The sequence below is a fragment of the Spea bombifrons genome, chromosome 3 (genome assembly GCF_027358695.1).
Source record: "Spea bombifrons isolate aSpeBom1 chromosome 3, aSpeBom1.2.pri, whole genome shotgun sequence".
Taxonomy (NCBI): domain Eukaryota; kingdom Metazoa; phylum Chordata; class Amphibia; order Anura; family Pelobatidae; genus Spea; species Spea bombifrons.
Genome location: NC_071089.1, coordinates 630,074 through 656,644, shown reverse-complemented (window position 1 = coordinate 656,644; position 26,571 = coordinate 630,074). Strand labels below are relative to the sequence as shown.

The 26,571-nt window shown below is 52.3% G+C and overlaps 1 protein-coding gene across 3 annotated transcripts; it reads right to left on the bottom strand.

Annotated features, from left to right (window-relative positions):
* Positions 1-256: 256 nt before the first annotated feature.
* SLC29A1 (solute carrier family 29 member 1 (Augustine blood group)) lies at positions 257-25,975 on the bottom strand. Of its 3 annotated transcripts, none has more exons than XM_053460122.1 (13): positions 25,923-25,975; positions 8,779-8,843; positions 5,586-5,667; positions 4,592-4,860; positions 4,350-4,489; positions 3,882-4,016; positions 3,607-3,704; positions 3,307-3,388; positions 2,812-2,879; positions 1,739-1,847; positions 999-1,084; positions 627-826; positions 257-512 (listed from the first exon to the last, which is right to left on the bottom strand). In XM_053460122.1, exons 2-13 carry the CDS (start codon positions 8,799-8,801, stop codon positions 401-403), a joined length of 1,404 nt encoding a protein of 467 aa, XP_053316097.1. In that variant the 5' UTR covers positions 8,802-8,843; positions 25,923-25,975; the 3' UTR covers positions 257-400. The 3 variants fall into 3 exon arrangements, with proteins under 3 accessions (XP_053316097.1, XP_053316095.1, XP_053316096.1); XM_053460120.1 differs by lacking the exon at positions 25,923-25,975 and adding an exon at positions 9,048-9,069; XM_053460121.1 differs by lacking the exon at positions 25,923-25,975 and adding an exon at positions 9,048-9,069 and having other exon boundaries at positions 2,812-2,873.
* Positions 25,976-26,571: the final 596 nt, after the last annotated feature.

Genomic DNA, 26,571 nt, shown 5'->3' with positions numbered 1-26,571 from the left:
GTGGCCCCCGGGATCCACAAACGCTGCAGAAACGGCATCGGAAGAGTAATGGAGTCTCTTGTGGACCCTGGCAGTGAAGGGTTAAAGTGGGTAGGCAGGATGCAGGCCCCTTTACTATTAGGATTGAAGCCCCCCGTCTGTGTGGGGCGTCAGTTACAGCGAGACCCGCCCCTGCGGACCCCAATGAACGTGCCGCGTATATATGGGGCAGCTCGGCCCGAGCCTTCAGAGCGGACAGCGCGTGGGGTTTGCGTGGGGAATACTTGGTGTACGGGTGGGGTTTGCCTGGGCCACGCGTGGGGTTTGCCTGGGCCACGCGTGGGGTTTGGTGAGTGTGTCCCGCAGTGGGTGGGAGAGAGGTAGCACCGGCTAGACGTGGTCAGGCTTCGGTACGTCCCGATCACACCAGGATCCGCAGAAGGAAGGAGAAAGCGGCTCCCAAGGCCAAGCCCAGCGACAGGAAGAAAGCCATGATGGCGCCGGCCGTCTCCGCCTCCTGTACGTCCACTTTCCTGCGGGTGACAGAGAGACTTGAGGGACCTGTCCCGCCGGCCGCCTCGCACTCAGGCGGGGGGCACTGAGAGTGAGACAGGGGCAGGCCCTGTGCGGCTCGTCAGATTACTTACTTGGGCCCGAAGCACATGCACAAACTGGCCAAGTAGCCGTTGGACAGGGCAAAGATAACCATGATGCAGATGTACCAGGCGTCGTGGGCAAACAGGACGGGGAGGTAACTCCGGGGGGTGACATTGCACAGCATGAAGAGCGGCAGGAACACCACGCGGGCAAACACCAGCATCGGGAGGAGCTTACTGCCCGGCCCAGGCTAGGAACAAAAACAGCTGGGTGAGCAGGGAAAAACAAAACCCCTCCCACTAGAATCAAAACCCCTCCCACTGCTCAATGTAACTACTCCTGTTCTTTTGGCCCTAACATTTCTCCTCTGCCACATGGACAGCAGATCTCCTGCCCCTCAGAGGAGGGGCCTTATTACTCACCCACACAGAGACAGCCGTGATGCTCCGCCCCGCCCAGTCAAACGCGTTGAACAGCAGGAAGCAGGAGACAGGGATGAAGTACATACCTGGAGACGGGACACTATGTATTAACCCCGTGCAACCTCAGGCTGACCACGCGCCCAGCGCACACCCTGATCCCATCTTCATCACTACACCACCTCCACTTAATGCCCCAGCAAATCTCCCCATCCAGGAATCGTCCAGTTCAGTGAACACAGAATCCCACAAAAACTGCCCCCACCCCATGAATTGTCCCAGTAAGTCTCCACTATGAGTGGCGCTCCTCTAGAACTGCCCCCCTATGAATGGACCCTTACACTTGCTTAGCTGTCCCTACAGTTCCTGCCCTGAATATCCCCTCTGGTCCCACTCCCCCCCCCCCGAGCTGCACCCTACTTGGGGTGAGCTGTTGTCACGTTTGGTCGATGTATGGCGAGTCACGTGCTTGTGGTAGCAGAATGCAGGGAGTATACTGTGGGTCCTTCCCGTCAAATTTCAGCGATGTCTGCCATGGCCCCTGCACCCCAACTGCCCCTCGTATATCACAGGGTCACCCAGCCTGGGGTACCTGGGGCAATTCAGGATTCAGTCTCCTTGACCTGGTGACCATTCTCAGAATACAATCATTTAATGGCTGCTCCAAGAGGCCACGTTCTGACCCGGCTCCTGTGATAAGGGCTTTTACCCTTTCTCCTAATCCCTGGGGCAGCTCAATTTACCCCACTGCGTGTCTCCGGCGATGGTGGATTTCACGTCCGCGGTGACTGATGGGAAGATCCCGATGGTGACGGTAAACACCAAGCAGACAGACATAGCCGTGACCCACATCTGCAAACACATGATAAACACGTAAAGAGCGGGCGTGGAGCGGTCTATAACCCCCATGGGGGGAGGGTCAGGGATTACTATTCATTTACAGGTGAAAGGGTGTGATTAAGGAAGTTTTTGGGGAGCCGGAGCCCCAGGAGGTGGTGGCAGGAGAGGGCGGGAGGAGAAGAAGGTAGCAGTAGATGGTGGGGGGGCGATGGGAGGAGACGGTGGGAAGAGAAGGTGGGAGGAGAAGGTAGCAGTAGACGGCGGGAGAAGATGGTGGGGGAGACACGGTGGGAGGAGAAGGTAGCAGTAAATGGCGGTAGGAGATGGTGAGAGGAGGGGGCGAGGAGAAGGTTGCAGGAGATGGTGGGAGGAGAAGGTAGCAGTAGATGGCGGTAGGAGATGGTGAGAGGAGGGGGCGAGGAGAAGGTAGCAGGAGACGGTGGGAGGAGGCGGGGGGGAAAAGGTTGCAGGAGACGGTGGGAGGAGATGGTGGGGGGAGACGGCGGTGGGAGGAGAAGGTAGCAGTATACGGTGGGAGGAGATGGTGAGAGGAGGGGGTGAGGGGAAGGTTGCAGGAGATGGTGGGAGGATGCGGGGGGGGTTGCAGGAGATGGTGGGAGGATGCGGGGGGGTGTTGCAGGAGATGGTGGGAGGAGGCAGGGGGGGAGAAGGTTGCAGTATACGGTGGGAGGGGATGGTGAGAGGAGGGGGTGAGGGGAAGGTTGCAGGAGATGGTGGGAGGAGGGGGGGAGAAGGTTGCAGGAGATGGTGGGAGGAGGCAGGGGGTGAGAAGGTTGCAGGAGACGGTGGGAGGAGATGGTGGGGTGAGACGGCAGTGGGAGGAGAAGGTAGCAGTATATGGTGGGAGGGGATGGTGAGAGGAGGGGGCGAGGAGAAGGTTGTAGGAGATGGTGGGAGGCAGGGGGGAAGGTAGCAGTAGACGGCGGGGGGGGGGAGAAGGCAGGGCGTTACAAACCTTCTTCAAGATACGGAGGATGGACTGTATTCCGGTTTCCGATTCTTTAGCCCCCCCGTCTGCTGCGTCTGTGGGGTACGGAGAGAAGTTACCACGAGACCAGCAGCCACCAGCCGCCAATTCCCCCACCACACCCCAGCGCTCTCCCTCTGTCCTCCCTCATTAGGTCACCCAGCATGCTATTCACCAATCATGTGGCATACTATTCCGCCAGTCACCCGGCACTCTATTCCCCTAGTCACTCGGCGCTCCAATTCCACAGTCACCCGGCGCTCTATTCCCCCAGTCACCCAGCACTCTATTCTCCCAGTCACTCAGCGCTCTATTCCCCCAGTCACTCAGCGCTCTATTCCCCCAGTTGCTCGGCACTTTATTCCCCCAGTTGCTCGGCACTCTATTCCCCCAGTCACCCGGCACTCTATTCCCCCAGTCACTCGGCGCTCTATTGCCCTATTGCGTGGCGCTCTATGTCACGTGGTGCCCCTGCAGTCTCACCTTTGTGCAGGAGATCTTTCTTCATCTCCAGCGAGGTGTTGTTGTCTTTCAGGTTCTCCACCGTGTAATATCGGTAAAACTCCTGACACCAGAGAACAGGGAGAATCACACCGTGTCCCCGCCCACCGCGGCCCCGCCCACCGCGGCCCCGCCCACCACGTTCCCTCAAACCTCGTCCCCGCAAACCGTGTCCCCGCCCACCGTGTCCCTGCAAACAGCTGGCAGAAGAAGAGACCCGCGAGGCTTTAAGCTCTGCACAGACCCCGGGATATATCGGCACGTGGCTCACTGGGTACTCACCAGTTTGTTGAGCATTAGGTATGACAGGAGAGCCACGAAGATGACCGCGCAGGCTGTGATGAAATAGCCAAAAGCGCTGTCCTCCAATTTCGAGCCACCTGTGGAGACACATACTGGGGTCACTGGGTGCCGGGGGGGGGGGGCTTACTGGTGACAAAGGTAAATGGGTGGGCGAAGCGGGTGGAGTTACTGGGAGACAAAACAAAAATGGGTGGGGTTATTGGGAGACAAAGGGGATATGAGTGGGGTTACTGGGGAGAAAGGCTCATACTCACTGGCCAGAGCACAGATCATGGAGAAAGCCGCAAACGTCCCCGCCAGACCCTGGCCGCTCATGATGGGAGTCGTATAACTGGTCGGAAAGAGAGCCGCCAATCCAAACAGACTGCCCTGCAAGAGAGCGCCGAACGCTGCCGGCGGCAGAGAGTCCAACAGCACCAGTGAGCGAGACACAATGACAGACAGACAGTGACAGACAGACAGTGACCGACACACAGAGACAGCCAGTGATAGTGACCGACACACAGAGAGACAGCTAGTGATAGTGACCGACACACAGAGAGACAGCCAGTGATAGTGACCGACACAGAGATAGACAGCCAGTGATAGTGACCGACACACAGAGAGACAGCCAGTGATAGTGACCGACACACAGATAGACAGTGCTGCACAGAGACACACAATGACACAGGCACGTGGTGACACACACACACACACACACCGTGTCACAACCCTTTACTCACAGTTGATGAAGACGATTTTCACCATGGTGAGAGTGAAGAACGTGGCTGGAGAGAAAGGGACGTTCACAAAGATGGCCGTTATCAGAAAGACCAGGAATATGGCGGCCAAGCTGCCCCCGATTCGGATATTCTGGGAGATCCTGAGGAAGGGACAAGGTGAGTCTGGAGCATCGAGCTCGCCCACTGGAGGTCCCACTGTGGGAGTTGGCCGTGGCCGTGGCACCCCTCTCGCCGCAGCTCACCTGTTGTGCAGGAAGGAGTTGAGACACGTGAAGAGCAGCAGGGGCAGCATGGCGCACAGGGTCATCACATTGTTGAACTTGCTCTGCAGGTAGGTCTGCTGTGGGGGGGCTTCGGAGGACACGTTGCCGGCCCAGACTGCCGTCCAGGGGGTGACGCCATCAGGGCCCGGGATGCCGGTGGGATTTGTGGTCACGATCCCCAAGTCATTGTGGCGCTGGGAATGAGTGTCGTTCCCTACATCCACGTCAGCGAGACGGCTCTTGAAATACTAACAAGGGAATTGGTGTAGATTAGAGCATCAGAGACCACAATGGAACCAAACCCAAAGACCACCACGGAACCCAAACCCAGAGACCACCACGGAACCCAAACCCAGAGACCACGATGGAACCAAATCCCAGAGACCACCACGAGACCCAAACCCAGAGACCACCACGGAACCCAAACCCAGAGACCACCACGGAACCCAAACACAGAGACCACAATGGAACCCAAACCTAGAGACCACGATGGAACCCAAACCCAGAGACCACGATGGAACAAAATCCCAGGTACCACCGCGAGACCCAAACCCAGAGACCACCACGGAACCCAAACCCAGAGACCACCACGGAACCCAAACCCAGAAACCACCACGGAACCCAAACCCAGAGACCACCACGGAACCCAAACCCAGAGACCACCACGGAACCCAAACCCAGAGACCACAATGGAACACAAATTCAGAGACCACTGAGGAACCCAAACAAAGAGACCACCATGGAACCCAAACCCAGGGACCACCACAGAACCCAAACCCAGAGGCCACCGCGGAACCCAAACCCAGAGGCCACGATGGAACACAAAGAGACCACCATGGAACCCAAACCCAGGGGCCACTGCGGAACCCAAACCCAGGGGCCACCGCGGAACCCAAACTCAGAGACCACCGCGGAACCCACACCTAGAAACGACCGCGGTGAGGCCACGGCTTGATTTATTAGGGATTCTTACCATGGTAGCCGTCATGAAAAAGTTCCACGGCAGCAGCGTCCCGAGACCCAGCATGAAGAATATTAACCAGACGGCGTTGTACCTGCGCGGAAGAGAGGAGTCGACGTGAGCACCTGGTCTCACCATCAACAGAAGATGGACACCAAGAAACACGGCAAATACCGCGTCCCTCCCCACCACAGCCGGGTGCCGGCCGGACGCAGGTGCACAGCGCACCGATCCTCAGGGGAGCTTTATGCTCCTCACAAGCTTTCTGGAATTCCTGCACTGGGAGGCTGTTCCTGGTACCCACTGCCTTTTCTGTAAAGAGGAATTTTCTCCTGTTACCCCAGCCTTCCACCCTCTCAATCCCGCAGTCTAGCTCTGGGCCCCTCTTTTTATGTTCTTTAACCCTTTGGATGTGTCTCGTGTCTCCCTTATTTTGTTACTAAGACCCCCCCGAACCAGTCACAGGATTCTAGACGAGGGACATCTTTTCTCCCAAAAAGGAGGCGTAAATTTATTGGAACCAGGCTGTCCTAATAATATAAAAATCCTTTACTCTACAGACCCCTGTGTATGGGGGGAGGGTCGGTCCCCTGTGTATGGGGGGTCTGTCCATTGTGTATAGGGGGAGGGTCTGTCCCCTGTGTATCGGGGGGTCTATCACCTGTGCATTGGGGGAGGGTCTGTCCATTGTGTATCGGGGGAGGGTCTGTCCCCTGTGTATCGGGGGTCTATCCCCTGTGTATCGGGGGAGGGTTGGTCCCCTGTGTATCGGGGGAGGGTCGGTCCCCTGTGTATGGGGGGGTCTATCCCCTGTGTATCGGGGGGGTCTATCACCTGTGTATCGGGGGAGGGTCAGTCCCCAGTGTGTCGGGGGAGGGTCTGTCCTTTGTGTATCGGGGGAGGGTCTGTCCCCGGTATATCGGGGGAGGGTCGGTCCCCTGTGTATGTGGGGTCTATCCCCTGTGTATCAGGGGGGTCTATCCCCTGTGTATCAGGGGGGTCTATCACCTGTGTATCAGAGGAGGGTCGGTCCCCTGTGTATCGGGGGGTGTATCCCCCTGTGTATCGGGGGAGGGTCGGTCCCCAGTGTGTCAGGGGAGGGTCTGTCCCCTGTGTATCGGGGGAGGGTCTGTCCTTTGTGTATCGGGGGGTCTATCCCCTGTGTATCGGGGGAGGGTCGGTCCCCTGTGTATCGGGGGGGTCTATCACCTGTGTATCAGAAGAGGGTCGGTCCCCAGTGTATCGGGGGAGGGTCGGTCCCCTGTGTATGGGGGTCTATCGCCTGTGTATCGGGGGGTCTATCCCCTGTGTATCGGGGGGGTCTATTGTCACAGGGCCAGGCTAACAGGCTAATGTTTTGGTGCGTGGAGTTCTTCCGGCTCACGGGGTACTTTTGTGTCCGGGTCCTGGTAATATTTTAAAGGATGTTTTTAAGTTGTTGCTGGACTGAATGTGGCTGCAGGTCCGGCCTTCAAAGAGACGATCAGGTAACCCGGCTGGGGCTCTTAATCAGCCAGCACAGCCCTGTCTACCCCGCCGGCCCCCGCACTACAAGGGGGTAACACACGTAGGGGAACCCATCGTATCTCTTATCCCCGTACTGGATCCATTCCCTGTGTCCTCCCTGAGCTGATGGGTTTGGGTTCTGGGTGTGTTGAGAAGTCTGGTAAAGGAATGTTGATAGAATTGAGGTTATATATAAAGTTCTGTGTGTTTGTAAATAAAGTTCTTGTTTTACTGTGAATGGCGGTCTGACTGATCCCTGGATAGCAGGAGCTCCGTATGAGGGACTGACCGGTGATTCCTCAAACAGGGGGACCCAGCCTTGGGTACGGAGACCCTGTAACACCTTTCCCCTGTGTATCGGGGGAGGGTCTGTCTCCTGAGTATTGGGGGTCTATCCCCTGTGTATTGGGGGGTCTATCCCCTGTGTATCGGGGAGTCTATTCCCTGTATATAGGAGGGGGTCTATCCTCTGTGTATTTGGGGTGCCCCCTGTGTTTCGGGGGAGGATTTGTCCCTTGTGTATAGGGGGGCTATCCCCTGTATTTGGGGTGCCCCCTGTGTATCTGGGAGTCTGTCCCCTGTGTATCGGGGGAGGGTCTGTCCCCTGTGTATTGGGGGTCTATCCTCTGTGTATCTGGGAGTCTGTCCCCTGTGTATCGGGGAGTCTATTCCCTGTATATAGGAGGGGGTCTATCCTCTGTGTATTTGGGGTGCCCCCTGTGTATCTGGGAGTCTGTCCCCTGAGTATTGGGGGTCTATCCTCTGTGTATCTGGGAGTCTGTCCCCTGTGTATTGGGGGTCTATCCCCTGTGTATCGGGGAGTCTGTCCCCTGTGTATCGGGGGAGGGTCTGTCCCCTGTGTATCGGGGGAGGGTCTGTCCCCTGTGTATCTGGGAGTCTGTCCCCTGTGTATCTGGGAGTCTGTCCCCTGTGTATTGGGGGTCTATCCCCTGTGTATCTGGGAGTCTGTCCCCTGTGTATCGGGGGAGGGTCTGTCCCCTGTGTATTGGGGGTCTATCCTCTGTGTATCTGGGAGTCTGTCCCCTGTGTATCGGGGGAGGGTCTGTCCCCTGAGTATTGGGGGTCTATCCTCTGTGTATCTGGGAGTCTGTCCCCTGTGTATCGGGGGAGGGTCTGTCCCCTGAGTATTGGGGGTCTATCCTCTGTGTATCTGGGAGTCTGTCCCCTGTGTATCGGGGGAGGGTCTGTCCCCTGTGTATTGGGAGTCTATCCTCTGTGTATCTGGGAGTCTGTCCCCTGTGTATCGGGGGAGGGTCTGTCCCCTGAGTATTGGGGGTCTATCCCCTGTGTATCTGGGAGTCTGTCCCCTGTGTATCGGGGGAGGGTCTGTCCCCTGTGTATCGGGGAGTCTGTCCCCTGTGTATCTGGGAGTCTGTCCCCTGTGTATCGGGGGAGGGTCTGTCCCCTGTGTATTGGGGGTCTATCCCCTGTGTATCTGGGAGTCTGTCCCCTGTGTATCGGGGAGTATATTCCCTGTATATAGGAGGGGGTCTATCCTCTGTGTATTTGGGGTGCCCCCTGTGTATCGGGGGAGGGTCTGTCTCCTGTGTAGCAGGTATAGGATCTGTACCCTGTATATTGGGAGGGAGAGTCCACCCCTGCTGTATTACTGGGTGGTCTGTCGTACGTTCCTTATGCCCCTATCTGCCCCTATACTCCTGCTCGTGGTCAAACTTACTTGTCTTTTGGAGGCTTGGCCATGATGAGTAACGGGTCACTCGGAGTCCGCAGAGTAATGGGCACCTGAGGGGAGACGTATACAGACATTACAGTACCACGCAGGGCCCACTCACACGCGTGGATTACAGGACACGTTTACACACACACGCATGTGGATCAGAGAAACAAAGATAACAACCATTTTCTGCTGCAAAAAGATCCCACTTTCCAGAAAAAGCTACACGGGGACGAAAAGGACCCAAAGTGGGGGCAAAATAAATCAGGAACCTTCATTTCAGGGATAACCCTCTTCCTGTGTCACGGCCCCCGGAGGCACTGACACAGAAACTACCAACCCGACCAGAATGATCACATAAACCGATCGCCCGGAGGAATGCAGCTCAGTGTGTCCTACCTGTATCTACCGCCCCGGATACACCTGTATCTACCGCCCCGGATACACCTGTATCTACCGCCCCCGATACACCTGTATCTACCGCGCCGGATACACCTGTGTCTACCGCCCCCGATACACCTGTATCTACCGCCCCCGATACACCTGTATCTACCGGGCCGGATACACCTGTATCTACCGCCCCCGATACACCTGTATCTACCGCGCCCGATACACCTGTATCTACCGCGCCCGATACACCTGTATCTACCGCCCCCGATACACCTGTATCTACCGCGCCGGATACACCTGTATCTACCGCCCCCGATACACCTGTATCTACCGCCCCCGATACACCTGTATCTACCGCGCCGGATACACCTGTGTCTACCGCCCCCGATACACCTGTATCTACCGCCCCCGATACACCTGTATCTACCGCGCCGGATACACCTGTGTCTACCGCCCCCGATACACCTGTATCTACCGCCCCGGATACACCTGTATCTACCGCCCCGGATACACCTGTATCTACCACCCCGATACACCTGTATCTACCGCGCCGGATACACCTGTGTCTACCGCCCCCGATACACCTGTATCTACCGCCCCCGATACACCTGTATCTACCGGGCCGGATACACCTGTATCTACCGCCCCCGATACACCTGTATCTACCGCCCCCGATACACCTGTATCTACCGCCCCCGATACACCTGTATCTACCGCGCCCGATACACCTGTATCTACCGCGCCGGATACACCTGTATCTACCGCGCCGGATACACCTGTATCTACCGCCCCCGATACACCTGTATCTACCGCCCCCGATACACCTGTATCTACCGCCCCCGATACACCTGTATCTACCGCCCCCGATACACCTGTATCTACCGCCCCCGATAAACCTGTATCTACCGCCCCCGATAAACCTGTATCTACCGCACCGGATACACCTGTATCTACCACCCCGGATACACCTGCATCTACCGCCCCAATACACCTGTATCTACCGAACCGGATACACCAGTATCTACCGCCCCGGATACACCTGTATCTACCGCACCGGATACACCTGTATCTACCACCCCGGATACACCTGTATCTACCGCCCCCGATACACCTGTATCTACCGCCCCCGATACACCTGTATCTACCGCCCCCGATACACCTGTATCTACCGCCCCCGATACACCTGTATCTACCGCCCCCGATAAACCTGTATCTACCGCCCCGGATAAACCTGTATCTACCGCCCCGGATAAACCTGCATCTACCGCCCCGGATACACCTGTATCTACCGCCCCGGATACACCTGTATTAGATGGCGCTATATAAAACAATACATAATAATAATAATAATAATAATCTACTTCCCATAAACACCTGCATCTATTGGATCTGGTTATTATGTTGTGACAGGAGGCAGTTATGGATATTCCCCACTAGGTGGCGCTGCAGACCCCGCAGCCATGTGGCTCATCCAGCAGCTGGGAGTTGTGTTTTTGCCAAGTTGCAGATTTCCTTCCAAGGAATGTTCCTGCGCACTTCCTCGGAACTCACAAATCAGTCTCACTCCGGTGGGGAGGAAAAAACTGCTGAATCTCTGCACCTGATGGGGGCGAGCAGGGGGCCGGTCACTGATTTATCTATACATTATACAGGGGGCCGGCTTCCTGATTTATCTATACATTATACAGGGGCCGGTCACTGATTTATCTATACATTATACAGGGGGCCGGTCACTGATTTATCTATACATTATACAGGGGGGCCGGCTCACTGATTTATATATACATTATACAGGGGGCCGGTCACTGATTTATCTATACATTATACAGGGGCCTGTCACTGATTTATCTATACATTATACAGGGGGCCGGTCACTGATTTATCTATACATTATACAGGGGCCGGTCACTGATTTATCTATACATTATAGAGGGGGCCGGTGACTGATTTATCTATACATTATACAGGGGGCCGGTCACTGATTTATCTATACATTATACAGGGGGCCGGCTCGCTGATTGTACCGACGTTCGTGTAATCTCAGGCATTTAGTGAATAAAGCCCTCGGGCCCCTGCCCGGGCTGAGAACAGACTCTTTGCTGGATGTAAATTCGCCGTTGAGGTTCTCGTCTGATCCCATCCAGCCGGCATCTGAAACACCCAGGGGCAAAATCCACCTGCGCGCCGTCCTGTCTTCAACCCAGCAGAGAAATTCCCAGTATGCTCTGCAGCCCCCCCCCCGAGACGTTGCGTGCACTGGGGGGGTCAGTGGAAGCACACGCGTGTAACACGTCATACTCCGCAGCGCTGTACAATGTGTTATTATTATTTATATATCGCCGTCATACTCCGCAGCGCTGTACAATGTGTGTTATTATTTATATATCGCCGTCATACTCCGCAGCGCTGTACAATGTGTTATTATTATTTATATATCACCGTCATACTCCGCAGCGCTGTACAATGTGTGTTATTATTATTTATATATCGCCGTCATACTCCGCAGCGCTGTACAATGTGTGTTATTATTATTTATATATCGCCGTCATACTCCGCAGCGCTGTACAATGTGTTATTATTATTTATATATCGCCGTCATACTCCGCAGCGCTGTACAATGTGTTATTATTATTATTTATATATCGCCGTCATACTCCGCAGCGCTGTACAATGTGTTATTATTATTTATATATCGCCGTCATACTCCGCAGCGCTGTACAATGTGTGTTATTATTATTATTTATATATCGCCGTCATACTCCGCAGCGCTGTACAATGTGTTATTATTATTATTTATATATCGCCGTCATACTCCGCAGCGCTGTACAATGTGTGTTATTATTATTTATATATCGCCGTCATACTCCGCAGCGCTGTACAATGTGTGTTATTATTATTTATATATCGCCGTCATACTCCGCAGCGCTGTACAATGTGTGTTATTATTATTTATATATCGCCGTCATACTCCGCAGCGCTGTACAATGTGTGTTATTATTATTTATATATCGCCGTCATACTCCGCAGCGCTGTACAATGTGTTATTATTATTTATATATCGCCGTCATACTCCGCAGCGCTGTACAATGTGTTATTATTATTTATATATCGCCGTCATACTCCGCAGCGCTGTACAATGTGTTATTATTATTTATATATCGCCGTCATACTCCGCAGCGCTGTACAATGTGTGTTATTATTATTTATATATCGCCGTCATACTCCGCAGCGCTGTACAATGTGTGTTATTATTATTATTTATATATCGCCGTCATACTCCGCAGCGCTGTACAATGTGTGTTATTATTATTTATATATCGCCGTCATACTCCGCAGCGCTGTACAATGTGTGTTATTATTATTTATATATCGCCGTCATACTCCGCAGCGCTGTACAATGTGTGTTATTATTATTTATATATCGCCGTCATACTCCGCAGCGCTGTACAATGTGCGTTATTATTATTTATATATCGCCGTCATACTCCGCAGCGCTGTACAATGTGTTATTATTATTATTTATATATCACCGTCATACTCCGCAGCGCTGTACAATGTGTGTTATAATTATTTATATATCACCGTCATACTCCGCAGCGCTGTACAATGTGTTATTATTATTATTTATATATCGCCGTCATACTCCGCAGCGCTGTACAATGTATTATTATTATTTATATATCGCCGTCATACTCCGCAGCGCTGTACAATGTGTTATTATTATTATTTATATATCACCGTCATACTCCGCAGCGCTGTACAATGTGTGTTATTATTATTATTTATATATCGCCGTCATACTCCGCAGCGCTGTACAATGTGTTATTATTATTTATATATCGCCGTCATACTCCGCAGCGCTGTACAATGTGTGTTATTATTATTATTTATATATCGCCGTCATACTCCGCAGCGCTGTACAATGTGTTATTATTATTTATATATCACCGTCATACTCCGCAGCGCTGTACAATGTGTTATTATTATTTATATATCACCGTCATACTCCGCAGCGCTGTACAATGTGTTATTATTATTATTTATATATCGCCGTCATACTCCGCAGCGCTGTACAATGTGTTATTATTATTTATATATCGCCGTCATACTCCGCAGCGCTGTACAATGTGTGTTATTATTATTATTTATATATCGCCGTCATACTCCGCAGCGCTGTACAATGTGTTATTATTATTATTTATATATCGCCGTCATACTCCGCAGCGCTGTACAATGTGTGTTATTATTATTTATATATCGCCGTCATACTCCGCAGCGCTGTACAATGTGTGTTATTATTATTTATATATCGCCGTCATACTCCGCAGCGCTGTACAATGTGTGTTATTATTATTTATATATCGCCGTCATACTCCGCAGCGCTGTACAATGTGTTATTATTATTTATATATCGCCGTCATACTCCGCAGCGCTGTACAATGTGTTATTATTATTTATATATCGCCGTCATACTCCGCAGCGCTGTACAATGTGTTATTATTATTTATATATCGCCGTCATACTCCGCAGCGCTGTACAATGTGTGTTATTATTATTTATATATCGCCGTCATACTCCGCAGCGCTGTACAATGTGTGTTATTATTATTATTTATATATCGCCGTCATACTCCGCAGCGCTGTACAATGTGTTATTATTATTTATATATCGCCGTCATACTCCGCAGCGCTGTACAATGTGTTATTATTATTATTTATATATCACCGTCATACTCCGCAGCGCTGTACAATGTGTGTTATAATTATTTATATATCACCGTCATACTCCGCAGCGCTGTACAATGTGTTATTATTATTATTTATATATCGCCGTCATACTCCGCAGCGCTGTACAATGTATTATTATTATTTATATATCGCCGTCATACTCCGCAGCGCTGTACAATGTGTTATTATTATTATTTATATATCACCGTCATACTCCGCAGCGCTGTACAATGTGTGTTATTATTATTATTTATATATCGCCGTCATACTCCGCAGCGCTGTACAATGTGTTATTATTATTTATATATCGCCGTCATACTCCGCAGCGCTGTACAATGTGTGTTATTATTATTATTTATATATCGCCGTCATACTCCGCAGCGCTGTACAATGTGTTATTATTATTTATATATCGCCGTCATACTCCGCAGCGCTGTACAATGTGTGTTATTATTATTTATATATCGCTGTCATACTCCACAGCGCTGTACAATGTGTTATTATTATTTATATATCGCCGTCATACTCCGCAGCGCTGTACAATGTGTTATTATTATTTATATATCGCTGTCATACTCCGCAGCGCTGTACAATGTGTGTTATCATTATTTATATATCGCCGTCATACTCCACAGCGCTGTACAATGTGTGTTATTATTATTTATATATCGCCGTCATACTCCGCAGCGCTGTACAATGTGTTATTATTATTATTTATATATCGCCGTCATACTCCGCAGCGCTGTACAATGTGTGTTATTATTATTTATATATCGCCGTCATACTCCGCAGCGCTGTACAATGTGTGTTATTATTATTATTTATATATCACCGTCATACTCCGCAGCGCTGTACAATGTGTGTTATTATTATTTATATATCGCCGTCATACTCCGCAGCGCTGTACAATGTGTTATTATTATTATTTATATATCGCCGTCATACTCCGCAGCGCTGTACAATGTGTGTTATTATTATTATTTATATATCGCCGCCATACTCCGCAGCGCTGTACAATGTGTGTTATTATTATTTATATATCGCCGTCATACTCCGCAGCGCTGTACAATGTGTGTTATTATTATTTATATATCGCCGTCATACTCCGCAGCGCTGTACAATGTGTTATTATTATTATTTATATATCGCCGTCATACTCCGCAGCGCTGTACAATGTGCGTTATTATTATTTATATATCGCTGTCATACTCCGCAGCGCTGTACAATGTGTGTTATTATTATTATTTATATATCGCCGTCATACTCCGCAGCGCTGTACAATGTGTGTTATTATTATTTATATATCGCCGTCATACTCCGCAGCGCTGTACAATGTGTGTTATTATTATTTATATATGGCCGTCATACTCCGCAGCGCTGTACAATGTGTTATTATTATTATTTATATATCGCCGTCATACTCCGCAGCGCTGTACAATGTGTTATTATTATTTATATATCGCCGTCATACTCCGCAGCGCTGTACAATGTGCGTTATTATTATTTATATATCGCTGTCATACTCCGCAGCGCTGTACAATGTGTGTTATTATTATTTATATATCGCCGTCATACTCCGCAGCGCTGTACAATGTGTTATTATTATTATTTATATATCACCGTCATACTCCGCAGCGCTGTACAATGTGTTATTATTATTATTTATATATCGCCGTCATACTCCGCAGCGCTGTACAATGTGTTATTATTATTTATATATCGCCGTCATACTCCGCAGCGCTGTACAATGTGTGTTATTATTATTTATATATCGCCGTCATACTCCGCAGCACTGTACAATGTGTTATTATTATTTATATAGCGCAATCATACTCCGCAGCGCTGTACAATGTGTTATTATTATTATTTATATATCGCCGTCATACTCCGCAGCGCTGTACAATGTGTGTTATTATTTATATATCGTCGTCATACTCCGCAGCGCTGTACAATGTGTGTTATTATTATTATTTATATATCGCCGTCATACTCCGCAGCGCTGTACAATGTGTTATTATTATTTATATATCGCCGTCATACTCCGCAGCGCTGTACAATGTGTTATTATTATTATTTATATATCGCTGTCATACTCCGCAGCGCTGTACAATGTGTTATTATTATTTATATATCGCCGCCATACTCCGCAGCGCTGTACAATGTGTGTTATTATTATTTATATATCGCCGTCATACTCCGCAGCGCTGTACAATGTGTTATTATTATTTATATATCGCCGTCATACTCCGCAGCGCTGTACAATGTGTGTTATTATTATTTATATATCGCCGTCATACTCCGCAGCGCTGTACAATGTGTGTTATTATTATTTATATATCGCCGTCATACTCCGCAGCGCTGTACAATGTGTTATTATTATTATTTATATATCGCCGTCATACTCCGCAGCGCTGTACAATGTGTGTTATTATTATTTATATATCGCCGTCATACTCCGCAGCGCTGTACAATGTGTTATTATTATTATTTATATATCGCCGTCATACTCCGCAGCGCTGTACAATGTGTGTTATTATTATTTATATATCACCGTCATACTCCGCAGCGCTGTACAATGTGTTATTATTATTTATATATCGCCGTCATACTCCGCAGCGCTGTACAATGTGTTATTATTATTTATATATCGCCGTCATACTCCGCAGCGCTGTACAATGTGTTATTATTATTATTTATATATCGCCGTCATACTCCGCAGCGCTGTACAATGTGTGTTATTATTATTTATATATCGCCGTCATACTCCGCAGCGCTGTACAATGTGTTATTATTATTATTTATATATCGCCGTCATACTCCGCAGCGCTGTACAATGTGTGTTATTATTATTATTTATATATCGACGTCATACTCCGCAGCGCTGTACAATGTGTGTTATTATTGTTTTATATATCGCCGTCATACTCCGCAGCGCTGTACAATGTGTGTTATTATTATTTATATATCGCCGTCATACTCCGCAGCGCTGTACAATGTGTGTTATTATTATTTATATATCGCTGTCATACTCCGCAGCGCTGTACAATATGTGTTATTATTATTTATATATCGCCGTCATACTCCGCAGCGCTGTACAATGTGTGTTATTATTATTATTATTTATATATCGCCGTCATACTCCGCAGCGCTGTACAATGTGTTATTATTATTATTTATATATCGCCGTCATACTCCGCAGCGCTGTACAATGTGTTATTATTATTTATATATCGCCGTCATACTCCGCAGCGCTGTACAATGTGTGTTATTATTATTATTTATATATCGCCGTCATACTCCGCAGCGCTGTACAATGTGTGTTATTATTATTTATATATCGCCGTCATACTCCGCAGCGCTGTACAATGTGTGTTATTATTATTATTTATATATCGCCGTCATACTCCGCAGCGCTGTACAATGTGTGTTATTATTATTTATATATCACCGTCATACTCCGCAGCGCTGTACAATGTGTGTTATTATTATTATTTATATATCACCGTCATACTCCGCAGCGCTGTACAATGTGTGTTATTATTATTTATATATCGCCGTCATACTCCGCAGCGCTGTACAATGTGTGTTATTATTATTTATATATCGCCGTCATACTCCACAGCGCTGTACAATGTGTTATTATTATTTATATATCGCCGTCATACTCCGCAGCGCTGTACAATGTGTTATTATTATTTATATATCGCCGTCATACTCCGCAGCGCTGTACAATGTGTGTTATTATTATTATTATTTATATATCGCCGTCATACTCCGCAGCGCTGTACAATGTGTGTTATTATTATTTATATATCGCCGTCATACTCCGCAGCGCTGTACAATGTGTGTTATTATTATTTATATATCGCCGTCATACTCCGCAGCGCTGTACAATGTGTGTTATTATTATTTATATATCGCCGTCATACTCCGCAGCGCTGTACAATGTGTTATTATTATTTATATATCGCCGTCATACTCCGCAGCGCTGTACAATGTGTTATTATTATTTATATATCGCCGTCATACTCCGCAGCGCTGTACAATGTGTGTTATTATTATTTATATATCGCCGTCATACTCCGCAGCGCTGTACAATGTGTGTTATTATTATTATTTATATATCGCCGTCATACTCCGCAGCGCTGTACAATGTGTGTTATTATTTATATATCGCCGTCATACTCCGCAGCGCTGTACAATGTGTGTTATTATTATTTATATATCGCCGTCATACTCCGCAGCGCTGTACAATGTGTGTTATTATTATTATTTATATATCGCCGTCATACTCCGCAGCGCTGTACAATGTGTTATTATTATTATTTATATATCGCCGTCATACTCCGCAGCGCTGTACAATGTGTGTTATTATTATTTATATATCGCCGTCATACTCCGCAGCGCTGTACAATGTGTTATTATTATTTATATATCGCCGTCATACTCCGCAGCGCTGTACAATGTGTTATTATTATTTATATATCGCCGTCATACTCCGCAGCGCTGTACAATGTGTTATTATTATTATTTATATATCGCCGTCATACTCCGCAGCGCTGTACAATGTGTTATTATTATTTATATATCACCGTCATACTCCGCAGCGCTGTACAATGGGTCCATGGTGAATCAGCTGCCCGCGTAGTAACACCCCGGTAACAGTTAATTGGGCTGTGAGCTCTGCGGGTCGGCACAGCCTGTTCTTTGGAGCTGGAGAGGAACCAATAAACAAACTTCATTTCTTACAGTCAGCCAGCGACGTTACGGGGAGGAATAAGGAAAGCAGGATCGGGTTAAGGAATATAAATAACCTGCCCCACGCGCTCCGCGCTATATCTGTCCCAACGAAAACATGATACGGGCCGATTACCGGATCCGCCACGCTCTGTGCCCCCGCTGCCACCCTGGGGGGCAGGATTATACGCCCCCCAAACGCTGAATAGAGCGTCTCTGGGGATGTATTTCTGTGGCACACAGGTTCCCGTGACAATGTGACCCCACACTACTCCCTGGGGCAAGGGTAACCGGGGGCCATGGCCGTCTCACCCCGGTACATGTCTCCGGGCCCCGTGGTGGTCTCACCCCCGGTACATGTCTCCGGGCCACACGGCGATCTCACCCCCGGTACATGTCTCCGGGCCCCGCGGCGGTCTCACCCCCGGTACATGTCTCCGGGCCCCGCGGCGGTCTCTCCCCGGTAGATGTCTCCAGGCCCCGTGGCGGTCTCACCCCGGTACACGTCTCCAGGCCCCGCGGCAGTGTCACCCCCGGTACATGTCTCCGGGCCCTGCGGCGGTCTCACCCCCGGTACATGTCTCCGGGCCCCGCGGCGGTCTCACCCTCGGTACATGTCTCCGGGCCACGCGGCGGTCTCTCCCCGGTAGATGTCTCCGGGCCCCGTGGCGGTCTCACCCCGGTACATGTCTCCGGGCCCTGCGGCGGTCTCACCCCCGGTACATGTCTTCGGGCCACACGGCGATCTCACCCCCGGTACATGTCTCCGGGCCCCGTGGCGGTCTCACCCCGGTACATGTCTCCGGGCCCCGTGGCGGTCTCACCCCGGTACACGTCTCCAGGCCCCGTGGCGGTCTCACCCTGGTACACGTCTCCAGGCCCCGCGGCAGTGTCACCCCCGGTAGATGTCTCCGGGCCCCGCGGCGGTCTCACCCCCGGCACACGTCTCCGGGCCCCGCGGCGGTCTCACCCTGGTACATGTATCCGGGCCCCGTGGCGGTCTCACCCCCGGTACATGTCTCCGGGCCCCGTGGCGGTCTCACCCCCGGCACACGTCTCCGGGCCCCGTGGCGGTCTCACCCCCGGCACACGTCTCCGGGCCACACGGCGATCTCACCCCCGGTAATCCAGCGAGGGGTGGGATAGATATATGGCTTGTCGGGCGTCCCAGGGGCATTAACCCTTCACTGGAACTAACGGGGCCAAACCCTGAAAAACTGCCCCAGACTTTTAGTCTGTTTTCTGAAAAGGAATCAGCCTGGGGTATAAACGCGGCGGCAGCGACACCCCCGGGGCAGATACGGCTGCGTTTGTATAATAAGGAGCCTTTCTGTAAAGATGCCCCCCCCTATACCTGCGGGGCACAAAGCCTTCCTCATCCTGCCCCCCCCCGAAATAATCTCGCTGTGAAGTCATATGATTTACACGGATGGGGTGACATCACGCCCCCAGCGTGTGCCGGTCACAGGACACGCGCGCCTCTCCCGCCGGCCCCCGCTTTATACTCACTTTACACGCGACGGCTCACGTACAGCAAAGGGTTAAACAGACAGCAGGAAGCACGGAACGCGAGAGCGTCGGAGACTGACGCGGAATGGAAGGGAGGGTGGAACAGCCTCCCAGCAGAAGTGGTAGAGGTCTAGGTTTCTGGGTTTTATCTGACGAGACATCAACCTGAGCGCTCCATACAGAGACTTATCTGAGATTATGGCTGAGTGTGATGGGAGCAGATGTGTATAGGTAGCCCGGTTACCTGGGAGGCAGTGAAACGCGGCTTCTGTCCCTGAAACGTGGAACGTGTGGGTCGGGCGGGTTGATTAGCGTGGGACGGGGGGTGCAGCCGGTGGGTTTCAGGGGGGGAAGCGAGGGCCATGTGGGAGACGTGGGATCGGGGGGGGCCCGGGGGGCAAAGGGTGGGATCAGGAGGCGCAGTTGTTGGGATGACGGTGGGATGAAGGGTGGGAAGCGTGGGACGACGGGGCACGTTGGCCGGGTGAGAAGCGTGGGATGACGGGGCGAGTGGGGCGCGTGGGACGACGGGCTGCGTGGGGCAGGTGCGAAGCGTGGGATGACGGGGAGAGAGGGGCGCGTGGGACGACGGGGCGCGTGGGACGGATGGGAAGCGTGGGATGACGGGGCGAGTGGGATGACAGGTGGGGCCTCTGTGCTCCAACCTATTAAAGCTCCCGGTTCCCAGCGCCGACAATCTTGAGGAATTTCTACCGGTTTATTCAGGGCAATAAATGAGCGGAGAACGAGCCCCCCCCACAGGAAACGGAGACCCCCCCCCGCATGCACGCCTTCAACCAATGCCAGGACTTGGCACAGTTTGGGTGAAATCAGTTCATTTCAATGTTTGGATCCAGAATCCGTGAGAAAGATCCCATTCCGGGGGAGGGGGGTGAGCGGGGGTTCGGTCCGGGGGGAGACAGCCCCCGTCCCCAGATAGAGACAGTGTCGCGAGAGAGACAGCCCCCATCCCCAGCGAGAGAGACAGCGTCACGAGAGACAGTCCCCATCCCCAGCAAGAGACGGCGCCACGAGAGAGACAGCCCCCATCACCAGCGAGAGAGCGGCACGAGAGACAGCCCCCATCCCCAGCGAGAGAGACATCCCCCGTCCCCAGCGAGAGAGACATCCCCCGTCCCCAGCGAGAGAGACAGCCCCCATCCCCAGCGAGAGAGACATCCCCCGTCCCCAGCGAGAGAGACATCCCCCGTCCCCAGCGAGAGAGAGCGGCACGAGAGAGACAGCCCCCATCCCCAGCGAGAGAGACAGCCCCCGTCCCCAGCGAGAGAGACATCCCCCGTCCCCAGCGAGAGAGACAGCCCCCATCCCCAGCGAGAGAGACATCCCCCGTCCCCAGCGAGAGAGAGCGGCACGAGAGAGACAGCCCCCATCCCCAGCGAGAGAGACAGCCCCTGTCCCCAGCGAGAGAGACAGCCCCCATCCCCAGCGAGAGAGACAGCCCCCGTCCCCAGCGAGAGAGACAGCCCCTGTCCCCAGTGAGAGAGACATCCCCCGTCCCCAGCGAGAGAGAGCGGCACGAGAGAGACAGTCCCCATCCCCAGCGAGAGAGACATCCCCCGTCCCCAGCGAGAGAGAGCGGCACGAGAGAGACAGCCCCCGTCCCCAGCGAGAGAGACATCCCCCGTCCCCAGCGAGAGAGACATCCCCCGTCCCCAGCGAGAGAGAGCGGCACGAGAGAGACAGTCCCCATCCCCAGCGAGAGAGACATCCCCCGTCCCCAGCGAGAGAGACATCCCCCGTCCCCAGCGAGAGAGAGCGGCACGAGAGAGACAGTCCCCGTCCCCAGCGAGAGAGACATCCCCCGTCCCCAGCGAGAGAGAGCGGCACGAGAGAGACAGCCCCCGTCCCCAGCGAGAGAGACAGCCTCAGACGTCTTGCACAATCACTTGTCACCCACAGTCTGACCCGAAGCAAACCCAAGGTCTCCGCGGGGGGGGGGGGCAGAACGGTGGCGTGTAATACGTGCCGTGTCACTGGCGTGTTCCCCGGTACTGCCCTCACGTGTGGGAAGGTGACATTGAGGATGCCGAGAGGAAGGAACCGCAGCCACAGACACCTGTCACTCTCAGCCAGCCGGCGCCAGCATGGAAGCCTCTGACACTACCCCCCCCCGGGGATCCCGCCGTGGCAGTGACACGGTTAATGCGATATAAGGGCAGTTTAATGACAATTAATAAGGAATTAGTGAATAACCCGGAAAAGATTAACACGGAGCGGCCGAACCCGGCACCAAACCCCGGCGGGCAGCCCCGCTCTCGCATACCTATCAAGTGTCCATGCTTAGTTCAAACCCATGTACCCCTATTTCCCCCCCCGATGCCCCTCTCCCCCCTGATACCCCTCTCCCCCCATTATGCCCCTCTTTTCTAGGAGGTCAGGGTATGAGGGGATCGCAGGGTTCTACAGCATAAAAGAGGAGGACACTCACTCCCATCACTGCGAGACGGGACCCCGGGAGCGCCCCTGCTGTTATCAGGCATTTTTACTGCCCCTGTTTTCAGCCAGGAGTAAAAGGGCAGATGGGCCGGGCAGTTAGAGCAGTGAGGCCACAAACTGGGCACCCCGCACCGTCTACGTGGATCACGCGCTATCCGGCCCACGGCCCCTGCAAGCCACATATCTCAAGATTACAGAATCCTAAGAACTTTCACTGGGGGATGATTACCACATGGGGCCCCCAAGACAGCAGTCAGGGGGATGATTACCACATGGGGCCCCCAAGACAGCAGTCAGGGGATGATTACCACATGGGGCCCCCAAGTCAGCAGTCAGGGGGATGATTACCACATGGGGCCCCCAAGTCAGCAGTCAGGGGGATGATTACCACATGGGGCCCCCAAGTCAGCAGTCAGGGGGATGATTACCACATGGGGCCCCCAAGTCAGCAGTCATGGGGACGATTACCATGCAGGACTTCCATGTCAGTAGTACTGGGGGATGATGACCATAATAACCCTAGCCCTACCACGTGGGGCTCCCAAATCTGGGGGTCATGAAGCGCTTCCAAGTCAACAGCCAGGGGGATGATTACCATGTGAGGAATCCACAGATAAGGGATGATTACCATGTGAGGAATCCACAGATAAGGGATGATTACCATGCAGGGTAAGTCAGCTGTCTGGGGATGATTATCACGCAGGGCTCCTAACTCAACAGGCAGGGGTATTTTTAACATGTGGGGCTCCCAAGTCAACAATCCGGAAGGTGGGGGTAGGAATGATTGCCATGTGAGGTCACACTATGCAGTCAGAGGGATGATTACCACTTGGGGCTGCCAAGCCAGAGGGATGATTACCACTTGGGGCTGCGGAGTCAGGGGGATGATTACCACTTGGGGCTGCCGAGTCAGGGGGATGATTACCACTCAAAGCTGCCGAGTCAGAGAGATAATTACCACGTGGGGCTGCCGAGTCAGGGGGATGATTACCACTCAGGGCTGCCGAGTCAGGGGGATGATTACCACTTGGGGCTGCCGAGTCTGGGGGATGATTACCATGTGGGGCTGCCGAGCCAGAGGGATGATTACCACTCGGGGCTGCCGAGTCAGGGGGATGATTACCACTCGGGGCTGCCGAGTCAGGGGGATGATTACCACTCGGGGCTGCCGAGTCAGGGGGATGATTACCACTCGGGGCTGCCGAGTCAGGGGGATGATTACCACTCGGGGCTGCCGAGTCAGGGGGATGATTACCACTTCGGGATGCAGAGTCAGGGGGATGATTACCACTCGGGGCTGCCGAGTCAGGGGGATGATTACCACTCGGGGCTGCCGAGTCAGGGGGATGATTACCACGCGGGGCCGCCGAGTCAGGGGGATGATTACCACTCGGGGCTGCCGAGTCAGGGGGATGATTACCACGCGGGGCTGCCGAGTCAGGGGGATGATTACCACGTGAGGCCGCGGAGTCAGAGGGATGATTACCACGTGGGGCCGCGGAGTCAGAGGGATGATTACCACTTCGGGATGCAGAGTCAGGGGGATGATTACCACTCGGGGCTGCCGAGTCAGGGGGATGATTACTACTCGGGGCTGCCGAGTCAGGGGGATGATTACCACTCGGGGCTGCCGAGTCAGCACTCAGGAGGGTGATGATTGCTGCACTTATCAGATAATAACCCCAACCTACACCTGCTGCAAACCTTTAAGTCTATGAAATGGGGGCATATAGCAATAAGGGGGCAAATCCTTAGCTCTGGGTCACTTTATGGGGTAAATAAATGCATGTGGAGGAGGCTGACACGGGGGTCTCTCTTTATTCCCGCGAGTCTCGGGCAGTCAGGGCTGGAATTTTCCACCAGACGTGTCCCCCGTGACCAGCTCCAAAATCAGCAGCCGAGTGAAATAATCCGCACACCTCACGCTGGGGGTGAATAACTGCCCCCCCCCCGAGCCCAAACAGCCCGGGGGGGGGCAGTTCAGACTTATTTACCCCGGTCTGTGTAAAACCACAAAACAGCAGGAATTCCCCCAAAACAGGAAATGTTAACATGTAATTCCACACAATCGGACGTTCTATGGGGGGGGCGCACTGAGCAGCTGACATATACCGGGGCGCAGTGCAGACCACGGGCAGCACACGCATGGACCCGGGAGGGCATGGAGTGGACTTGGGGATTTACCCCCCCGGCGTGCGTGGGACTTTAACCCCCCCGGCGTGCGTGGGACTTTAACCCGGGCGCTTATTGATAAGGAGTTCCTGTGGCTGATATTAAAGTGCTGAGGCGGGAGTGCGTCCCACGGGGCCACGTCACCCGCTTGTCACCCGCCTGTCACCCGCAAGGGGCCCATCCACCACCCCCGCCATATCAGGGTCCGGAGCGCGGTCAGGGGCCACGGTTAGTGGGACTGTGGCACCGGTCAGCGGTTACTACGGCAGTTATTATTGCAGCGGGTCCCACCACGTGGGGGCAGAACCCAGAGCATGTGTGGCGCCGGGCCCAAAAATTAACCCTGCGCTGCCCGCAAAGCCACAAACACTATTAACCCTTCGCTGCCTGCAAAGCCACAAACACTATTAACCCTTCGGTGCCCACACGAAAATAACCCACCGCGAAAAAAACCTGCGCTGCCTACAAAAGTGACCTCGGAAAATTAACCCCATGCTGCTCGGAATGCAACCACAGAAAATTAACCCCATGCTGCTTGGAATGCAACCACGGAAAATTAACCCCATGCTGCCCAGAAAACAACCACGGAAAAGTAGCCCTGTTCTACTCGGAAAACATCCACGGAAAATTAACCCCATGCTGCTCGGAAAACAACCAAAGAAAATGAACCCTGTGCTGCCCAGAAAACAACTACAGAAAATTAACCCCGTGCTGCTCAGAACCAAACCAAAGAAAATTAACCCTATGTTGCTCGGAAACCAACCACTGAAAATTAACCCCATGCTGCCCAGAAACCAACAACGGAATATGAACCCTGTGCTGCCCAGAAAACAATTACAGAAAATTAACCCCGTGCTGCCCAGAAAACAACTACAGAAAATTAACCCCGTGCTGCCTAGAAATTAACCCTATGTTGGCCCGAAAATTGACCTTCGCTCACCCAGAATTTTAACACTTTGGAGCCCGGCTAATGAGACCAGCTGAGTTTAACCCTCACATCCCCAGCAGGTAAAACCTGCGCACCCTGCCCTTCAAGCTGCTTCAAGCAGAAAATTACCCCTAGCAATATTTGCCCCTGTGTGCCCAGCTGCAGAATGTGCCCCAGAGGTGTCCGCAGCAGTGCAGTGCGTCCCTAATACCCCGCCTGGCCCTTACCTGCTCCCGGGGCCACGGCTCCTGCTCTCCTGCCCCTCTCACTGACACTTGCATTTAGTTTGTCATCCAGTCCCCTCCCCTGTACCCCCTGGCCACGCCCACCGCCTTTACCCCGCCCATGCCCGCCTCTATCCCTCCCCGGCTCCTCCCATCTCTCTTCATTATCTTTTCCTTTTGTATAGAAAGTCTCGGCCTCTCCACCTCTCTCTCTCCATCACTCCATCACTTTCTCTCCACCTCTCCATCAATTTCTCTCCACCTCTCCATCACTCCATCACTTTCTCTCCACCTCTCTCTCCACCTCTCCATCACTTTCTCTCCACCTCTCCATCACTCCATCACTTTCTCTCCACCTCTCCATCACTCCATCACTTTCTCTCCATCACTCCATCACTTTCTCTCCACCTCTCCATCAATTTCTCTCCACCTCCCCATCACTCCATCACTTTCTCTCCACCTCTCCATCAATTTCTCTCCACCTCCCCATCACTCCATCACTTTCTCTCCACCTCTCTCTCCATCACTCCATCACTTTCTCTCCACCTCTCTCTCCATCACTTTCTCTCCACCTCTCTCTCCATCACTCCATCACTTTCTCTCCACCTCTCTCTCCATCACTCCATCACTTCTCTCCACCTCTCCATCACTC

Excerpts from the sequence above, each read along its gene's own strand:
- SLC29A1 (XM_053460120.1), bottom strand. Across the intron at positions 4,017-4,349 it reads GAAAATCGTCTTCATCAACT|CGTTCGGCGCTCTCTTGCAG; the intron begins GTGAGTAAAGGG and ends TGCCGCCGGCAG. Across the intron at positions 513-626 it reads TGCATGTGCTTCGGGCCCAA|GAAAGTGGACGTACAGGAGG; the intron begins GTAAGTAATCTG and ends TGTCACCCGCAG.